We start from the raw sequence: 20,341 nt of genomic DNA on the forward strand, positions 1-20,341 counted from the left end.
GTTTCTGCACCTGGCTTTATTGTTCAGAAAAGGGGGGCCACCGAGGGGGTGCACGGTGGCGAGGGGGTTCCTTACCTTGGCCAGAAAGAGCCGGCTTTTCGAAAAAGGGGTGAAAAATAAAACAACACACAACTAACACATAGCGGAATGTAACCCCTTCGGTAAAAGAGCCTCTACCCCTTTTCTTTTTATTTTGTTTTTTTTTTTGTTTTGGCCAGGCCGGCACTTTGCGAATCTATAAAAGTATCGGGCCGCATAAAAAACGAGCTCAGTTGCGAACGGTACTTTGAAAAGGCAACCGGCGGCAGCACGCGCGACTAACGGTTAACTGGAAAATCGAGGAAAATAGTGGAAAACCCCTTGAGGGAAAAACAGTGAGCGAAGGCCTCAAGCATTCGTACTGCCAACGGTTTACTGCTCGGATCTACTGCCGCAGTAACTTGTCGCTTTTCAGCTCAGAAATAGAAGAGGAAAAGAAGCTGCACACCATCCAGTAAACATAATCCTCTCCCCCCGGATGTCCTGAAAAAATTCAACCCATTTGTGCACCCCCTTCGGTAAGTCATAACACCCCCGCCTTGGATCCGACCACTGTATCTACTCCTATATCTCGCCCTCGGAGATCCCGACCCCCGAAAAAATAAATCCATCGGCTTAAAACTTGGCAAAACTCAACTCCTAACCGAACCAAGCTGAGCTGAACGTATTTGAGTAGAGTAAGCACTGGAAAAAATAGAATTCTCTTTATTATAATGTTCAGAAAATGTTATAAGCTTCAAGTTTATGTGGGAATATATTATATATTCAAAACTAGGTATAACCACTCCATAAAACAAATATTTTTATAGTGATAATAAATAAAAACTTTGCAAATATAAATTGTACATGATATTAAAAATTTAGAGGTCTTGAAAGTGTGTAATTTTTCAGTATACTCTTCTTATTGGAATTTATTAATTATTCCCTAAATTCCCAACCATTTGAAATCTCAGTGCATGTAAATCTGCATCTGTCAGTGCGGCAGCAGCTTCAGCATCAGTATCTGTGTCTGCTTTGTATCTTCTGGGTTGTAAAAACATCTGTGCTTGTCGTTCGGCATCCGTATTTGTTGCCGTTCCCGGGATGGGCCAACTGCATTTCCTTGGCGCCCAACCCAGCCACCCACTAGTCACACATTGCGTATACGCAACGTGGATGTAAGCAGGGTTTGTGATGTTGTGAAAATCGCTTGTGAGTGGAACGCGGGCTTAACTAAAAACCGTTTGCGCCCGAGCTGTCAGCAAATGGTAACCATTTTCCGTAGAGGTCTCCCCCGAGATCCCCAGATCTGCGTAGCCCCCACTTTCCTATGTGGGCTGCCCTGCTCCATTTTCGATATCTTCTGTGGGATCTCGGACAAGTGCTACTTCTGGCCGACTTCTTGGCCAGCTCGGCTACTGGTTGGCTGTTCGATTTCTATTGTATCTAGTGTTTTTGGAATGGAATCGGACCGAGTGCGTGTAGGCAGGAATGGCCAACGATCGATGGAGGGTCTCCAAGAAGTGTGTATAGAGCTCCACATTCCGAGTGGGCGTTCCTAGGGCTCCAAGTTTGGACATCCATCTTGCCACCAACTAAGTTCGACTGTCTCCGGGGTGCGAAGCTCCCACTTTTGTTTACTTTTTGATTTATTTACGCAGTCCCAAAAAGTATTTCATTCAGTCGCATCGATGCGAATTTTATTCACTTTCCAAATTCTTCGGTTTTCCCCTTTGTTTGGGAAAAGTTTTGCTCAATCAAGTGCAGAAGAGACTCAAAATCAGATTCAGATACATAAATCATATACCCAATGACATGGGCGGGGGGAAGGGGGCTTTCTGCCTTGGGCTTTTGTCTCTGGTTGAGTTTTTTGTTTATTGTTGAGTGCAGGCAAAATACAAAAAAATTAATGCGTTGGCTATTTTTAAAAAAATCATACGCATTGCATTTTAATTTTTCTTGGCTCTTGTTCGTTTTTTGTTTGTAATATATAGTTTTTAAATGTGTCAAGTTTGCTTTTTTACAGAGATCAGAGCGAGAGGCAGAACAAAATTAAACCAAAATAGCGAAACAAACAGAAAAAAGGGAAAAAAGACCCAAAGACCTGATTTCTGAGTGGCTTAATTTTGTTTCAACCGAATTTCGGGCTACTTTTCTTTTGTTATTGTGTGCAGAAGTGGAAAAGTTATAAAGAGAGTGTGGGAAAAAGTTTTCTAACTCATATATTGAATCAAAGGAATCTTCGAAGTTAAGCTGCGTATTAAAATTACTATCCAGCTCGTAAAACTTAATTACTATTTATTTCCTCCTCCACTTCCTACGATCTTAATTTGGCCAAAACTTCTGACTGCCATTAAATTCAGCAACTGATTTGGGCTCTCCCCCCGTTTCTCAAGGCAATTTCAACGCAAAAGTCAACAGTTTATAGTGTTTAATCATTCTTAAGCTGTCTTCAACTAAATCCCCTTGCCCGCCAACGCTTTTCCGCCCTTTTGGACCACCTTTGACCTTCATTAGTGTCAGTCCCTCTCGCATTCGCATTAATCTAAGCAGACATTTCAAGTTGAGCTGTTGCAAAGACAATGGCTCTAACAGTTTTGTAGTTTGTCTTGTCGGCCAAGGTGCACACGCACACTCCGTATAAAGACATAGATACAGATGGTATCTATGGGATACTCGCAGAAACGCATACAAATCAGAGCTAATAAATTAGTGCAGTTTATGCCAGAGCAGCGAAATAAATTCAAAAAATATTGTGCAACGTTTTTAGGTTGAAACGCCAACAGAATAATGGGAATAAAATTTAAACGAATTTTTGGTAGACTGTGATCTTAATCTGATCTCAGTGATATCATCCGCAAGATACTCTTCAAAATCACAGCAAATAATTCACAGCACTTTATGCTTGAGAAATTGAATAAATTCCACAAAAACTGTCGGATTATGCAACCATTTGAAGTCGCAACACCCCCAGAAGTTCCACCCCCGCCCACCGACTGGCCACGCCCCCTTTTCGGAGGCGCCCCAAAGTCTCAGGGCGACACAAACAACAAAAAAACAAAGAATTCAAGTGGCGTGTGTGTGTGTTGCACAAAAAACCAAACCGAAACGAAAAGTCCGAAAAAACCAACACACTCGGCTGAAGGAAAAACCTTCGCGGCGGAAAAACAAAAAATAAGCAGAGCAACGATGTGAAAAGTTGAATGCCTAACAAGTTGAAACACGCTGAAAATGCAAAGAAAAAATCAGAAAAAATAAATAAAGAAAAACAAAAGCTCAAAGATGGAGCCCACAATAATAACAACAAGAACAATGACTTGGAAAATGTGGAAATGTCTTGGGAACCTTGCAAAATGGATGAAGCTGACGTTGTTGTGGCCTTTGCTGTCGTTGTTGTTGCTGCTGCAGTTTGTTGAATTAGATAAAAGTTTAGGAAATGTTTATGCCAAAAGTAAGGCGTAGATGAAAAGCGAAGGAAACTACTTTTTTGCCAAATACCCTTGATGGAGTCGAGGGTTTCAAAAGTCTGGTGGGATTTCGATGGCCAAGAAATGGGTTAGCCAGGTGTTCTGTATAGGAAAAATCATCTCGTTTTGCCTACTAAAATTAGATTAATTTTGATCGCATGTCCTTAATTTTTAAGAAAATTAAAAGAATTTATTCGTTACTTTATAAAAGAAAAGAAGTAAACATATTGTGTTTGAATTTTCATTACGTATGTCTTAAAAAAATACTTACATACATATAGTTTTATAAAATAAATACTTGTAAAATAAAAATTTGTTTTTACACGAACTTTTTGTGTATTTTAATGCAGTATCTTTTATTGCACCGGTCTTAATGTGAATTTTAGGGTAGTCCAGTTTCAGTGCAAGCCTTTTTCCCTGAGATATTTTTCCCTATTTTTTTGCCCTACTGGGGAAGTGATGTATAGGAAAATGGGTGAGCAGTAGGATAAGGCAATTTGGCAAATGGCAGGCGGAAATGCACCGAAAATAAATGTGGGTAAAATGCCAAGGAAAACTGCAAATCTGTTTGTGTGTGTTTATCAGTTTGCTTCTTGTAGTCTGGGATTTCAGTTGGGAGAACGTTGTCTACACTCGAATATTTCACACCAAACACAAAAGGGGGTTCTTCAAGTGCCGGAAAAATGCCTAACCAGCGCAATGTGCGAATGCAAATGCGACTGCAATTGCAACTGCAACTGCAAGTGCGACTGCGGAATATGAATCACAAGAGTAAAAAAAGTGCAGCCACCAAGGGAACTCCGCACACTCATCGCTTATCGGCGATTTCCCCTTTTTCACCTGTCTCAGCCCCCCCACCTGGCCAAACCCCCTCCCAAACCCCCTTTTCATTCATCAATGCTGTTCGACGGAGGTGAAAATTTCGTGCGCGCGACTAAAACAAAAGAAAAGCGATGAAAAAGTACTGAAAAGAAAGAAGAGCAGCCGAAGATAAGACAACAAAGATTCGCGAACTGGCGATAAACAAAAACAAAGCAAACAATTGCGAGTACTGCAGTGCAAACCACAAACAAACACGCCAAGAATGCATCCCACAGATACAGATACAGTGGAAATTCCATTGAGAAAAAACAAACATTTCAGATATGGTACTTTACATAAATGGGTTACGGATTTTAAATAATTAAATGTGAAATTGATGATTTTTTTTAAGTGAACCTTAGGGGTAAATATGGTAAGATTTTTTTCTTTGATCTTTGATTCTCCAGAGAAAAGGTGCCTCATTTAGAATTCTATTAATAATATATTCTTTGTTTTATTATAATTAAAAATCGAAATGTCTTCCACTTAGCAACCGATCACTGTAGGCCTGCATCTTACGTGTGAATCGAAACTAAACCGTCTCAACAAATGCTTTCGAAAAGTAAAATACAAATGCATAACTCTGACGAAAAGTGAAACGGAACCCCGCCAGGGTCGAATTCTATTAGAGAACCGAACCGACCCAATCCAATCCGAACTGCGTTGAGGTGAATTTCAGGTGAGTCAGGCCCACGCAATGCGAACACCTGAAATCCGCAAAGATAAGAAAATAGCGAGGGATTCGGAGGGGGTCACGGGGGCTTTGGGGCCCCAAAACCAGTTTCTCACGAAGCGTGGGCCAAAGTCTTTGACGTCAGCAATTGAAGTTGGTTGACAACTATCAAAGCCCAGCTATTGACACAATTTGTATAAATGCTTATGGATTGGGAGAGTGTTATGACGAGGTTGTCACGGTTAAGGGGTATTTCCTATTTGCACTGCAAAAAGTAACCACTCATGAGACAAATATTTTCCAACGGAGATTGTTCAACTATTTAATTAAACGAATCTGAGCTGCTTCACATTTCATACCTAAAGTTTCAATATACTGATTGTGTTAAATGGGTTTTAGTTTTCTAGACAATTTAATATGATACCATTGTGATATTTTATTTTGTTAAATTGTTTTCTCTGTTAATCCCCTATACCGTTTTTTAGTTTGAACATTGTTGATCCATTGCAACGCACTTTTGTCATGTCGTATTTATGATGGAATTAAGCAAAAATCACGGACAAACCGAACGCAAATCGTTTACAAAGAGTTATCACAGCTATTTGGGTTATTATATCTCATTGACAAAATGTGAAAAACCTGAAACGTCAGACAAAAAAAGAGGATACAGCAAAGCTGAAAACCGAAATCGAGAAAAACACAGAAATGTCCGACAAATAGTACAAAAAGAAAAAATGCATAGAAAACTCATATATGTGAAATGAAATGTTCTGGCAATTAAACGGCAAAAATTGTTGGTTTTTCTTTTTTCTTTCGGTTCTGTTTAATTTTAATGTTTTCAACCGCAACACGAATTATGCAGATTTACAAAAGCCGACAAAAAGGTGAAAAGTATTTATATAATTAAAACAGTATTCTCGGCGAGGGATGGGGACTGACCACCCATAGGTATTTGCTCCCGATGATCACAACTGGCATCCGATGGATAGATACAAGTACATATATCTGGCGGATACCGAAGCCAATCTGCATCTGCAAATGACCACAAAGTGAGAGCGTTGCACAGTTAACTCAATTAACTTATAAAATGTAAACTATGCGAGGCAACAGCTATACTATACCATATGGGTAGTATATGTGGCTCCAGCTCCCAGAGGAGATCCAACTGGAGCCCCAGCAACAAGCTCAGTGAGCTAAACGGCAACGGTGATTAACTTTTGTCCATCCAAGAAAGCGATGGCCACGTGACTCACGGCGGAAGATAAGTTAAGAAACCATAACGGGAAATGCCAAACATATTTAAAAAGAATTTGGAAAAGTTACCCAACTAAAATGTTTTATTGAATTGTCTTTCTTCTGTTTTTCAGAATTCAGATTATTTTAGAACATTTAAAATCTTACCATAACCTATATAGCTTCTCATCCACTGAAAACCTATAGATAAGTTAGGATTTTTGGTATGTGGAATGTACAAACCATTTGGTTACTATTCCATAACCCACCTGTTAGTAAACGTGCTCATCTCTAGCGCTTTTCACAGTTTCCAGCTTCGGCCCATGCCCAAGTTTTCCATATGTAGATGCGTGCAAAGAGATACGTGGATGTATCTACAAGCTACAAGTTACGCTTTGCAGACTCGCGTACTCACCTGAGCGCGAATAATTACCACGCCAAGAAAGAGGAGTGAAAGGGGGTGGGGCAGGTGGGTCTAGAAGAGGGGGTTATCTATAGGTAGGCGCCGCTTTCGTCCAAAGAAGAAGAGGCGGGAAAGGGGCGGAACGGGCCCACTGAGTGCGGCAACAAAGTTGCCTGGTGAACGTCGAGGAAGCGAATGTAGATCGGGGATATATATATATATGTATGTGAATACACCCCGAGGGGCAAGGGGCAAGGGGCAGGTGGGTCATCGGCGGGTCGAGGGCAGCGCCAGCGGTGCTAATGTGGTTATGAACGCCAGTTGGCAGGTCAGCGGCAGCGGAGCAACTCCGTCTTGGAGCCGCGGTCTTCGCTAATCGAAATGTGATAATCGGGGCGGGGCAGAGTCCAGTTCATTGAGCCCACGAAGGGCGGCCAGGGGAAGATCCGGGTGTGAACCACATTCGCACCGACTTCGCTCAGCTATTGAACCCATTAATGACGCCGCTTTTGCCTAGGCTCGACGTATGCCCGCGATTTTCTCGGCCCGTGGAAAGTCGCACGAAATATGGATCGCACATTAGCTTGGGAAAACTTGACCATCGGTGAAATCGCGAGGGAAATCGAAGGCAAATATTATTGGAAAAGCCCTAGAAATGTAATATATTTTTAATTTACTAAGATTATTGAGCTTTACTTTATGGAAATAACACAAAACTATTGTTCCTAACACTTAAATATAACATCTTCTTTAATTTCAATGGGTTTTGTATATCTAATGTAAAATTGTGATAAAAATTATCATTGGAATAAGACGTTATTGTAATTAAATACTACAAAAATATCACCTTAATTTGGTATTATTTAATTTGATCTTTTTTATAATATCTAACAAGATGATTATTTTCCCAGCAGTCACCGTGAAAAAATATTAAGCATTTCTAGCTTTCCCAAGAAAAAATTTACGCATCTCTCATTTACCCATGGATCCCTATTACAGATGGGCCTTGATAGCTGCAGGCTTGCTTGTTAAAATAAGAACTATTTAAGCACCAATTTAAGCTGTCTCGTTCTAGAACATTCCTCTTGGCCTCTTGAGTTTTTGTTCGGCCAACTGGTTGCTTCCTTCCTTCCTTCCTTGGCAATCTGCGGTTTTTGCCGCTTTTATTTGTCTTTGGGTCCCAGAGAAAAACGCGAGAACAAAAGGCTTGTCAAGCCATTTCCATTTTCATTTCCATTACCGTGCGAATTCTGGCCCGCTTTTCTTTCGCTGTTTTCTTATTAACATTTTCCAGTGGGTGAGGGTGAGGAGTGGGCTGGGGCAGCATAATTGCCTTTTGATGTTGCTGCTCGCCTTTGGCAATGGTCATGTTGGTCCCCGCCCCTCTCACTCCCTTCTGACCATTTAAAGCCACATTAATTGTTATGATTTACAATGAGAAAAAATCATAAATTAATTATTCATGTGGCAGCAAACAAGCGGACAGCTTCGGATGGGGAAAGAATTCCTGCCCTGGGTCAATGTTCCATTGGCAGGGCAATTTCCGCCGGGCTTCCTTCCTGGCCAAGTGGTCAGTGGCCATTGGCCATTGGCCGCCAAATCGATTGGCAGATCAGCTTCCAATTAGCTAACGGAACTACGTGCAAATCGTTGCATCTCAACTAGCATTTCTCGAACCGTTCGGCGAGCGGCGAAAGATACTTTTGTATCTCGGCGGTAAAAGCGGGTTAATTGATGGCTTTTGCATTAAATTGCTTCACTCGACACAATCAGCTGAAAAAGCGGTCGGGAAAAAAGAAAGACGGGGGGCTTTTTGCAGCAATTGACCCGCTCGGCGCTATTTGTATCTTTGTATCTTTAGCATGGAAGTTAATTATCACAGTGTCTCGCGGAGTTCGTGCTGCAATTTCCATAGATGCTTATTAGATCGGACTCGGGCGAAATTCTCAAGCCATAAATCAAGCCCGGAATGATCTCAGAATGCCATCTGTTGGCCATACGCAAAAGTATCTCTGAAATTGGAGGTTTTTTGGGTTATCTGCATGGTACGGAAATCACTTGAGTATGATTGTTCACTTATAAATTGTTAAGTATTGTTTATAAATCCCATCTAATAATTTTAGAAAACAACCAAAATATGTTCATTATGTATGTCGGTACGAAAACTACCTTAAATAATTTTTTTTTATCTTTTAAAGTCCCAAGAAACTACCAGATATATATATCCATGATTTTTTCTCCCTGTATGTGGGTGTTTAATTGGATTCTCCTTCGTCTAGACTTTGTCTCGCTGCTCTACGCACTTTAATCGGCTGCGTGCCTAATTTATTGATATGTCATCGTCTGCCCAGCAACCACTTCCACAGTAATCCCCCCTTTATTTAGATTCTCCTTGACAATCCCCACTGTGGCCTCATGCCAAAGTGTTTGTCATTTCCTGGCATTCCGCAAATGCTTGGCTCTACTTCTTCGGATTTCGGCTGAAGTGCTCGTTTTCGTTTTCATTTTCATTTTAGTTGCCATATTACGAAATGGGCCTCCCCTTTTGGACTGTTTATATATCTGGTTATATATCTGGGAATGTTAAATTTCCAAACTGAATGAAACTTTAGCCACCCCGGTTCGATCTGCGCTGGCTGTTTGCGTGATTCATTTTTTCCACATTTTTTGGTTGTTCCGTTTTGATTAAATCCATATGTACGTATGAGCATTGTGCTTGTCTGGCCGTCTTTTATATTTCGTTTTTCGTTTTATTATTATTCTTGTATTTTCCTATATTTCCGTGTGAACTTCCGTTTTGAACCCCCCTCGCTCCATGCCTCTGCACTGGACTCTACTCCCCTCTGAAAAAGGCAAAAGTTTGGAACGTGTTTGAAATATTGATAGCGAAATGAGCAGGGACCACAAGAACAACCTACACAGCTACAAGCCAATGCACAGAGAGAAAAAAGACCAGAGTATTGCTTGAAATTGAAAGATATTGAAATAATAAATATCTAATAATTTTTTTATTATCGAGTTAAGTAACTTTAACAATATATATAACCTATTTATATAAGACCCTACTTTTATTTTCAATAAAACTATGTATAGTTTATCTTTTATTACCATTAAAAGTAATGCTAATGAAATTAAATGTTATACTCCTTAAGCAAAAGTTCAGGAACAGTGTTGCTATAATTCCCAAGTGAAAAAAATAAATAAAAGAGGTTGTCTACATCTTAAAACATTATAGCTTTATTACAGTACTATAAGAAGTTTACCCCTTGACATTCAGTTTTTAATAAGTTTATATTTATTACCCTCTCAAAAGTACCAGAATTTGGTTCGGTGCACTCTCACCCACTTGGACCTTGCACCATCGGTGGTTGCAGGCAACACCTACTGCAGTCCCAAAGTTGTCCAGGGTTCCCGTTCCCCGATCCCCGGACCTGTCTGTCGTTGGTCTGCTTGTGGTTGCTGTTCGTCGTCTGCCTTGTTTTTCGTTTTTTTCGCTTCCAGTGGTGGTAGTGGGGCGTGTGACCTCTCCCACCTTACCCCTCGGTGGCCCCTTTTACGGTTGCATTAGACAATAACTGGTAATAATCGTTGAACCGTAAAATAAACATGGATACCCGGTGCACTTGTTTAGGCAGCAACAACAACAGTGGTCAGGTGGTTCCGTCGGTGGTGTCTTTGTCGCTGCAGGTGATTAAGTCTGTCCACCGTCCGTCGTCCTCTGCCCATCCTCCACTTTTAACCATCCACCACGTTGTCGTCTGCCGGACGTTAACTGATTTGTGCATTGACGCGAAGTCGTAGAAATATACGAAAAGACATAAATACTTAAGCAGGGAGACAGAGCAACCAAGAAAAGCCAAGGGGTAAAATGGGCGGAGGGAAACTTGCGGTTTTCCACAGATCACGGACTGGCAGAATTATAAGCATATGCCAACGCTTGGCATTCCATTTCAATCCGATCCCATCCAAAGGTAATTTACATTCGTCATCGTGTTTGAATTTTCTGCGTAGCCGTCCCTGATTCAGTGTCTATATATAGACGTCGATCGAAATAAATATTCAGAAACAAAAGCACACGATCAACTATCGAAAAACGATCTTGCTTGGCGCTCGACTCAATCTGACGTTTGGCGCGCCACGTATTCATATCCCATATTGTCTAGTGGTTAGGATATCCGGCTCTCACCCGGAAGGCCCGGGTTCAATTCCCGGTATGGGAAATATGGTTCAACTTTTTTTCTTACAAATATTTTATTTTTGTAGATATTGAAAAAAGTAATTACTAACCAGGTTTTAAAAAATGAAATGAAAAATATTGGTTATACAATTTGGTTCAAATTAAAATCTTCAAAAATACTTATAAATAAAACTACATTTTTTTAAGATTTTTTATCTATAAATAGGTATTACCAAAGTTCCTAATCACCTGTATGATAAGAACATCCAAGTCCCATATTGTCTAGTGGTTAGGATATCCGGCTCTCACCCGGAAGGCCCGGGTTCAATTCCCGGTATGGGAAATATGGTTCACCTTTTTTTTACAAATATTTTATTTTAAAAATACAAATAAATAAATCTATAATTTTTTTCATAGATTTTCTATCTATAAATAGGTATTACCAAAGTTCCTAATTACCTGTATGATGAGAACATCCAACTCCCATATTGTCTAGTGGTTAGGATATCCGGCTCTCACCCGGAAGGCCCGGGTTCAATTCCCGGTATGGGAAATATGGTAGAACACTTTTTTATCTTTCATACGTTTTATAAAATTGTAAGTAGTGTTTGTTGTGGTAATGACTTGCTCTAGTTTTAATTTATTTACATGCTTTCCAATTTAAGCGTGGCTCTGCTTGACGTTTATACCACCAACGAATTGGGCAGCTTCGAAACTCCGTTCCGTTGGCTGTTCTAAATCTCCGAAATCTCGGCTCGCCATCAAGAGCAGCTTCTGCTCCATTCATTCTTCTGTTGAAATTGGGCAAACAATAACAAGAACAACAGCAGAATCAGAGGCAAGCTCTTGTGGTTAAAGTTTTATGTTGAGCATTTTATGGCCCAGAGGCGGTCCAAAGGGGGCGAAAAGGGGGGTCCGAGGAAGGGCAAGTGTTTCACACAGTAAACACAAGTTAATGAAATTAAAACGTAAGCAGCAGACACACAAAAACGCAATAAACACAAAAGAAATTACAATTAAATTGAAAGCAAAGAGAAAGACCATCTATTGGAGTGCGAGGAAGCGAGAGGGCTGTAGGATGGAGCGAGACGGGGCTAGCGTGCTTCCCACATTCGCCTCTCCTCACTCCTTTGCCACTGCAACTTGACATGCAACCCGAATGGAAATGAACTTTGAAGCCTGCGTGGGCCGTTGTTTCTCCGCTTCTCAGTTTTGAGGCTTGAGAATTCCAAGTCGCCGGCTATCGCGATGCTCCAAATGCCCCCTTCTCGTAGACCCCCCTCTCACTTTTCCCCAACTCCACCCCTCGCTTCGCATTTCTTTTGTGATGGCGTGCGCGACTTTTAATCGCATTCGCTTCAATTGTCGGAATTTTATTGTGAAACCAACTAAGACTTTGGGCGTCAAAGCCTCCCTGCCAACCCCTTCCACTAGCTAAACTATTCCCAAACCCCTTTTGGCTTTCCATGAACATCTTTCATAACGCTTCATTATCGTCTCATACAAGAAATGCGAAAAGAAACCTTTGAAAAAATTAAAAAAAAGTGAAAACCTTTCCCAGAGTTGTGCAGTACAGTGAAAGCTCTCATGGGTGACCTTTGAAGTACATAAGTATTCACCCCAATAAAGAGTAATGGGTGAGATTTATCAGAAGCTAGGTCTGCTTTGTACCCATATATAAGTTTCGTCCTGAAATAAAGAACCTTATGGTGACCCCGACTTTCAAAGAATCAGCTTTAAAAGTTGAAACTTGATTCTTTTATCATTTTCATTTATCCCTTTTTCTATTTGGTAACAAAAAGTCATGACACTAACCCAAAATATTCTTATATATTTAGTACATTTATGAATGGACTTAGTAAATGGTGACCCCAATTATTCGCTTTAGTAAAATTTTGTGTTGGTTTTATTCGCCACGTATGGGTATTTTTTAATAAAGACTTGTATTGATAGAAATTGAAATGATTGTCAAAATGTGATGATATCCATTTCTTCGGTGTAAGCTCTTATAACTTTTTCTTTGATCCCACCATCGCCCGACATAAGAGCCACCCACCTGGTAAACATTTTTCAATTATAGTTTTATAATAATTTTCTCGTCATTGTTGGTAGTTCGTGTTCATCGTCTGGTTGCTGCTTGCAGTTCATTTGTTGTTGCGTTTGCTAACGTAACTTTCTTCGGTATTCTTTCACTTTTTTCGACCCGCCCACTGAACTGACTCCGCCGACTCGAGGGAGCTGCCAACTCAACTCGTTTTCCATAACTTTTGCTCTCGACCCAAAGGCATTTAAGCCGCGTTGTAATTATGTATTTTTTCAGTACATTTCTTTCTCACTGTTTCGTTTTGGGTGGCTTTGTGCACCCCGCGGCTTCAGTAATTAAATTTGTTTTTGTCTCTGGCCCTTTCGCTTGCCAACTGCAAGTGCAACTAACTAACTAACCGTATTTACTTGGAGGAGAAATTTCAGTTTTCCAATTGTGAAATAATTTCGAACGTGTTTCGAGCCAATTTAGCTGGCCCATTGAACCGCATAAATCAATAAAAGAAAATACCTAAAAAATGGGTGGGGCTGCGCTCACATATTTGATAACCTTAGGAAAGTACTTCGGCGAAGGAATGGCAGGCAAATAATGCAAACACAAATAGTCAGCATTATGTAAATGAAATGTTTGTCCAATGCAAACACAAAATGCGGTCGACTAGAGGGAAATCTAGAACAGCAGCTCAAGGAGCAGGTCACTGGAAAAATAGATTGAGTGAACCAATTACCACCTTCTTTTAGGCAAATAGAAGCTATGTATTGAAAAGGATACATTATTTAATTGAAAAATAGATGGGTTGTCTGATTATGCCTACAGAAAAATATAACTAAAAAAATTTAATTATTAAAAAACATGTTCTTTTTAGCTAAAGCTTCACTTTTTCCACGATATATTCTTTTTTGAGAAGAAAAAGAAGGATAGAAAATTAGTTCATAGCACAAGCTTACACTTCAGTAAGAACAAGTGGTTACAAATAAATTCAATCTTGCCTAAGTAAGGAATAAATATGCTCCCCATCTTGGCCATAACACTTTTCATACTTCCTTAATTAGTAATGATCCTTTTGCATAATCTACCCATTAATATTTTATTTTCTGTGTAACGAGGGGAGAAGTTAAAGCATTGGAGGAGCTCCAAAGGAGGTTGGCTTGCATAATCAACTTCAACGACGAGTTGAACTTCGATTTTTGCCTTTGCCAAATGAGCCAAGCAGGAAGGCAAACACAGGGTCCCAGAAGGGGGTAAAAAAGGAGAAAAAGGAGAAAAAAGGAGGGGAGTGTGGGGAACGGCACCGGCACAGAGGAAGTTGGATGTTTGTTTCAAGGATATTGTGCGTTTCAGTGTCCTGCACACGAACGAGTTGCGTGCCAAGGACAGAGCGGCTGAAAAAGCGGCAGACCGAGTTGAACAAACCAGCCAAAGCTGCCAGGAATCGATGTTTAAGGACATTAAGGATACACCTGTCGATATTTTTACAGTTTTGGCATGCGCCTGCCCGCCTTGCAGCTCCTTTGGTCCCCACATTTCGGAACCATTAACCGGTTTGCCAGTTGTGCGCCAGGATCATTAAGGGGCCGACCGAGAGCAACACTTCCGTCTGTGAAACAAGTTTTTCGGTCTGGCTTTGGGCTTGGGTTCGGTGCAAACAGAAACATATAACTGGCGAGGGCAGGACAACACGACAGGACCTTCCACCATCCCAGTTGTTCTGGGCCAGAGGTAATCACCATTAAAACTCATTACCAAGAGCGACTGCACCGCACCACAACAGAACTGAACAGAACCAAACGAACTGAACAGGACACGCCATGGGACCTCAGAACTGAAAGCCCTCTAAAATAAACCAAAAACATAAGCTAGCCGAAACCAAAACATGCACATAAAGTAGTAAACCCTCTGGCAAAAGCTCACTGGTTCTTTTAGATTAGTCAAAGGACGAGTTATTTAGTGTCTGCTCGAAACAAGGATCCCATAAATTGAATTAGTCCTTGGCTACCTTGGTCTGGTATGTATATCAAAAATTGAAATTAGTTATGTGATAAGAGGGTTTCTCATTTCTATTTCCACCAGCTGTGCAAGTTTCTTTGATAAAAAGTGGAACAATGTGTGTAATGGATGGCCTACTCTATTTGTTCCTACCATCTACCATACATTACTTCTTTATGCAACATTTAATTTGAAGATTTATGATCATAGGTCCGCCGGACTTTATACCCCTCGAAAGCTGCCGGCTTATTGCAAAATGCCTTTTCGGCGTTCTTTCGACTGCTTCCTCCGGCAAGAATTCCGAATTCCGTCTTAATCTCAAGTTCGAGCACTTTCGGGGTTGCATTTTGGCCTTCTTTTCTTTGGTGCTGCCGCAGCGGAAATAAATTTCTTGTGAGTGCAAAAAAAGAAATAAATTCTTGACTCTTTTATGGCCGTCTAGGGCCATTAAAGGGGGACACGGAGGAGGGGGCCCGGGGGATATAGAACTGAATGATGGCGCCTCTGGCGATGTCGAATGTCGTCGTCTGCCAAATCGAGACGCGTCGGGGAGAAATTGCGCTGCAGTTGTCGTCAAAGCCGGAGACAGTCGCAGAAAGAGAGACAACCTTGAGCTAATTTGGCCATAGTCAGCACCGCGTAATCCCCAAAGGCACTGGGAGAAAATAGAGCCAAGTCAATAGCAGTATTTTTACAATAAATCAGAAGCAGCCCACATACTATGACCATTCGATTTTCAGGCATGACTTATCGAAGTGTATGCTAACCTCTAAAGGTAGGTATACTGCGTATATCGGCAGAGCTCCGTCAGAATATAAATCGTAACCTATGGGCCACTGCTTCTGCTGGTGACCACTGCACCAAGCAAATACTTTTATTAAGTTAGCAATTCTTTTGTGTTTTTGACTCACCATGAGTTTTCTATATATTTTATAAAAACTGAAAAGATCATTAATTCCTGAAGATTTTATTAGCTTGGGATCTTTGTATAAGTTTTTCTGTGATATTATTCTAAATATTTTGTTTAAGTGATCATTTTTTCCCCTTCCTTCCAGAAGGCCGCCGCCGGGGCCAGACAGCATTCCGCTCGTCTCACCATGACAGAAGCCGCCTCAGCTGCTCCTGCTAAGTGGGGCACCGTCACAAGGCAGACGCCCCAAAAATAGACACCTCGGCCGCACGGAGGAGGAGGAGGAGCAGTTGGAGGTGGAGGAGGAGGAGGAGATGCCGCCCAGTACCGTTCTGCAAATGCCGCCGGCTCCGTCCTCGTCGAAATCCGGACTGGTGCTGGGCGTCTGCTGTGACCAGCTGATGGCGGTGCAACCAGTGCATCCAGTGCATCCAGGGCAGCGGGCATCCGGAGCAGCAGCATCCAAAAGTAGAGCCCCGGACTGGGGGAACCACAAGGCGAAACATCTTGAGGGGACTGCCCCGACTTCCAAGTGGATTCCGCCCTTTTTCATTATCCTCGCCTCGCTCTTGGAGGTGAGTACGTACATAGCTATTGCCCCACGTTGGGCGCCAAATGTGACCGCTTTTTAATGCGATTACCCTCGAGGGTTGATTGAGGGTCATAAAAGCCACATTTGGGGGTGGCCTCAAGGGTTGGGGATAGCTTTGGGCTGAGGTTTCCATGACATCGCATATAAAAGCACAACATTCTGGTTTGGTTTAATTGTTGGCTTATAAAAGTTGTTCTGCAACCCTTGTGATGGCCAACATATTGGATTGGGCTCTCAACTTACCCCTGATCTTTTGTGTCTAATGGCTGTCTGGGTAATTTTGATTGCTTATTACACGATAAGTCCTCAATCCTTGAATGTTGCCTTTTTACTACTTTTTCATTTGATTCACAATAAAAGTACAGAGCCTTCTTTCTTGAGAGTTTACTTGGCTTTACTTAAAGATATCGTACTTTCAGCCCTAAATATCAAATAAAACTTATTAGATTTTTAGAATAAGTCTTATTAACTCTACTCCGTTTTAATATAATGGTTTTTTAAGTAGAACTCAACCCTATATACCATTTTTACTTATCAAATGCAGTTCAAGTCCAGTTTTCATTACACTTAGCCCCCCATCCAAGTTGGACCCATAGTCTTGCAGTCACGTCTGAATCGCGTTTTGTATCTCAAATTAAACGAGATGGCCAGCGAAGAGGGTTGTTTGCTTGGCCATAACAAAGATGCTGTATCATATTTCAGCCCCGACCAGCCCGAGAATTCCACCCATACCACCCACGCATCGCAGATCTGGTCGAGCAATTGACTTTTGAGGCAAACAAATTGCCGACAGGGCCACACACACAGCATACGACTTAGCTGCCCTCGCTGGAAACCCAACCCAATGCATTTGTAAATGGAAGTTGGCTTCCGGTTAAAGGATATACGAGTAGCATAGGCGTGGGGCGGGGAAAAAGGGGGCCTTGGGATATAGAAGAAGGGATACAGAGTGCGTGCGAAAAATCCAACACGTCTACGATTTGTTTTCCGCGTCTGGCTTTTGCACACCACACAGACTGGACGCCGCCGGGCCACAGAAAAGGGGGATTTTAGATGGGAATCGGGGGGAATACTGGGGCTTATGTTTGGGGAAAAGGGAGGAAAGGAATAGGAAAGGGAGCGAAAGGAAGCCCGGGGATTGGGGGGAATTGATGGCGACGTCTCGTCGCTGTCTGCTGGCAGTCTGCGCCTTTGGGGGTTGCTCTGGCCACCCCTTCTCCTCCAGGAAAGCTGTCTCGGCTGTGCGGACTTGATGATTTTATTGCTTCCCTCCTTTTTCCTCCTTCTTGAGTGCGAATGGGGGTTCCCCCACAACAGCCATGCTCTTCAAGTGGTTCGGAACTAGTTCGGGATAATGGAGATTTATGCAAAAGGTTGTTTAGGACGCGGAACCTTTGTTCGCTGAGTCATAAAAAAAGTTATGTGGAACAGGATACGTGGAACCGTTTTAACTATTTGTAAAGTTTTTATTATATTTACTACAATGTCATATCCTTTAACTCTTCTAAACAGATTCTTGTGTTTCTATGGGTGGGAGCTGATTCCCCCGAGGACTCTCTTCTGGTTTATAGACCTGACCAGCGGCTCCAGCTCTGGAGATTCCTAAGCTATGCCCTGCTCCACGCCAGTTGGCTCCATCTGGGATACAATGTGCTCACCCAGCTGCTATTCGGTGTGCCCTTGGAGTTGGTACATGGATCGCTGAGAACAGGGGTGATTTATACGGCCGGAGTCTTGGCTGGTTCCTTGGGAACTTCGGTGGTGGACTCGGAGGTTTATCTGGTGGGTGCCAGCGGAGGAGTATATGCCCTACTGGCCGCCCAACTGGCGAGTCTTTTGCTCAACTTCGGCCAGATGCGACATGGTGTGTTCCAGCTAATGGCGGTGATTGTGTTTGGTGAGTTAAGACTTAAGATGTACTTAATTATTTATTAAATATATTTGTATATACTTGTTAGTTAGTCTTACTAATTACATTTTATTTAATTTTGTCATAGTCTTTTGCGATCTGGGCTATGCTCTTTACTCCCGAGAGCTGTCCGTGCAGCAACTGCAGACGCGACCCTCGGTCTCCTACATCGCCCACATGACCGGAGCTCTGGCGGGGATCAGTGTGGGTCTGTTGCTCCTCCGGCAGTTGGATGGGGGACTGCGGCCACGCCCCCTCCGTTGGCTGGCCCTGGGCGTGTGGTGCATATTCAGCGCCTTTGGAATCGCCTTCAACCTGGTCAACACAGTCACAGCTCAACTCCTGGCCGAGCAGGAGGGTCAGGTGATCAGGCAGCACCTGATGAACGACCTCGGAATGGGATGATCCTCATTGGACATATAGTCCAAAGACTGCATCCCGCTCATATACACATACATGTCTCCTCTTATGCCTTAGTCTCTAGTCACTAGTCGGTAAGACTTTCCCCAGGACAGTGTGCTCAAAAACATATCTATCAATATGTATCCGTCGGATATCCTGTACCCTGGCCCCCACTTCAAGAGGGGATCGCTCAAAATACTCTTAGCTCGTAAGTCCCAACATTTATCTTATGCCAATGCCAAAGGAGTGGAGATGGGCCTTTCAAGAACTGAGCCTGGCTCACATCAAAGACTTAGGATCGGGTTTGGGCTGCTATCTAATCGATGGACTCCTTTAGTGAGTTGCCTACTTAGTGTTAATGCCAAACCAGAGCTTAAAGACATACTACTATATCTGAATACTATTAGTTGAAACGAGAATTCCAGCTCAATAAATTACCAGACTAAATTTTCATTGTGTTTTATTTCTCCCTTGAATGCCATGTACACCTACAAACCACTCCGTTTGAATTCCAATCTGAGGTGAAAACTGCGCCAAAAACCCATGCTAATTTCCCCAATCAGCCGAAACAACCTGCCATCAATAGGCCAACATTTCGAGGGGCCATGCCAGAAATTAATAACAAACAAAAACAGAAATTGGCCATCAGCTTTTGGGCATTGTTCTGTTTTCAGATTGCCCCATCATGTGGTGGCCCCATTAGCCATGGAACTCCAGGGGGGAGCTCTATTATTATCGGTTTTGGATTTCGCATTGCCCGAAAATGAAATTGTAAACTTCTACTGGATGTGTTGGTAATTCAATAGCTGCGAGCCACGATTTTGGGGAGCAAAAAGAGCCAACTGCCAACCGCAGCACCACCCAAAAACCGAGTGCATTTTGATGAGACATTGATGGTTCAATCGAACAAACCGACCCACCCAGCCAGCGGAGCCAATTTAGCAAGCCATTTGCGATTTCTCAATCGAATCAGAAAGAAATCGGAGTGGAGGGATCTTTTTTGGATCTGGAGGATCTCTGGAACTCGAATTCTCGTTAAGTCGTCACCAGTGGCAGCGCTTCAAATCGCCTGGTATCGAGTATCCCAGTATCCACTATCCAGCATCAAGTATCGTACTGCCTCCAACTCAATTGACAGTTGACAACAAATATTTGTGACATTAAATGCGGTTGCTCGCAGATGCGAACCTTCAGAGGTTCCTCAATGAAACAAGAGGTTCTTAAGAGTTTAAGCATCTTCGAGATCGGGCACTGAGAAAAATTTGAAAGCACAATTGAAGTTGAATAAAAATGTATCTCAGAAAAATTATTCAACATTTTCTTAAGAAAAAGTAGAAAGTTATGGGTAGGTTTTTAAAAAAAGTTTTTTTGCCACGATCTGATGAAGTGAAAAATATGAAATTATCCAAGAATATGTATTATAAGCTATAATTTTATGTAGATTAAAAAAATCTGAAAAATTTCAACCTTTGAATACAATTCTGGCTAAGAAATGGAGGTATGGAGTCACAAAAGGTAAATACCAACTCGAGATAACTAAAGTAAATCAAGTTAGATCAACTCTTTTCATTGAAAACTTTATTTATCCACAAAATGATATTACTTAAGAGTTATATTGAATAAACAAAACCCCCTTTCTGTTATGAAGTACCCTCTCCTCTTATTT

The 20,341-nt window shown here is 41.9% G+C and overlaps 1 protein-coding gene and 3 non-coding genes across 6 annotated transcripts; all 4 read left to right on the forward strand.

Moving 5' to 3' along the window:
- Window positions 1-260: 260 nt before the first annotated feature.
- Window positions 261-19,122, forward strand: ru (roughoid). Of its 3 annotated transcripts, none has more exons than XM_017077888.4 (4): window positions 261-557; window positions 15,921-16,347; window positions 17,877-18,261; window positions 18,362-19,122. In XM_017077888.4, exons 2-4 carry the CDS (start codon window positions 16,087-16,089, stop codon window positions 18,676-18,678), a joined length of 963 nt encoding a protein of 320 aa, XP_016933377.2. In that variant the 5' UTR covers window positions 261-557; window positions 15,921-16,086; the 3' UTR covers window positions 18,679-19,122. The 3 variants fall into 3 exon arrangements, with proteins under 3 accessions (XP_016933377.2, XP_016933375.2, XP_065720504.2); XM_017077886.4 differs by having other exon boundaries at window positions 262-557; window positions 15,918-16,347; XM_065864432.2 differs by lacking the exon at window positions 261-557 and adding an exon at window positions 5,009-5,025 and having other exon boundaries at window positions 15,918-16,347.
- TRNAE-CUC (transfer RNA glutamic acid (anticodon CUC)) lies at window positions 10,804-10,875 on the forward strand. The gene has a single exon. It is a non-coding gene; the product is annotated as a tRNA-Glu (tRNA).
- Window positions 11,104-11,175, forward strand: TRNAE-CUC (transfer RNA glutamic acid (anticodon CUC)). The gene has a single exon. It is a non-coding gene; the product is annotated as a tRNA-Glu (tRNA).
- TRNAE-CUC (transfer RNA glutamic acid (anticodon CUC)) lies at window positions 11,314-11,385 on the forward strand. The gene has a single exon. It is a non-coding gene; the product is annotated as a tRNA-Glu (tRNA).
- Window positions 19,123-20,341: the final 1,219 nt, after the last annotated feature.

This window comes from Drosophila suzukii, chromosome 3 (genome assembly GCF_043229965.1).
Source record: "Drosophila suzukii chromosome 3, CBGP_Dsuzu_IsoJpt1.0, whole genome shotgun sequence".
In the NCBI taxonomy this organism is placed as follows: Eukaryota; Metazoa; Arthropoda; class Insecta; order Diptera; family Drosophilidae; genus Drosophila; species Drosophila suzukii.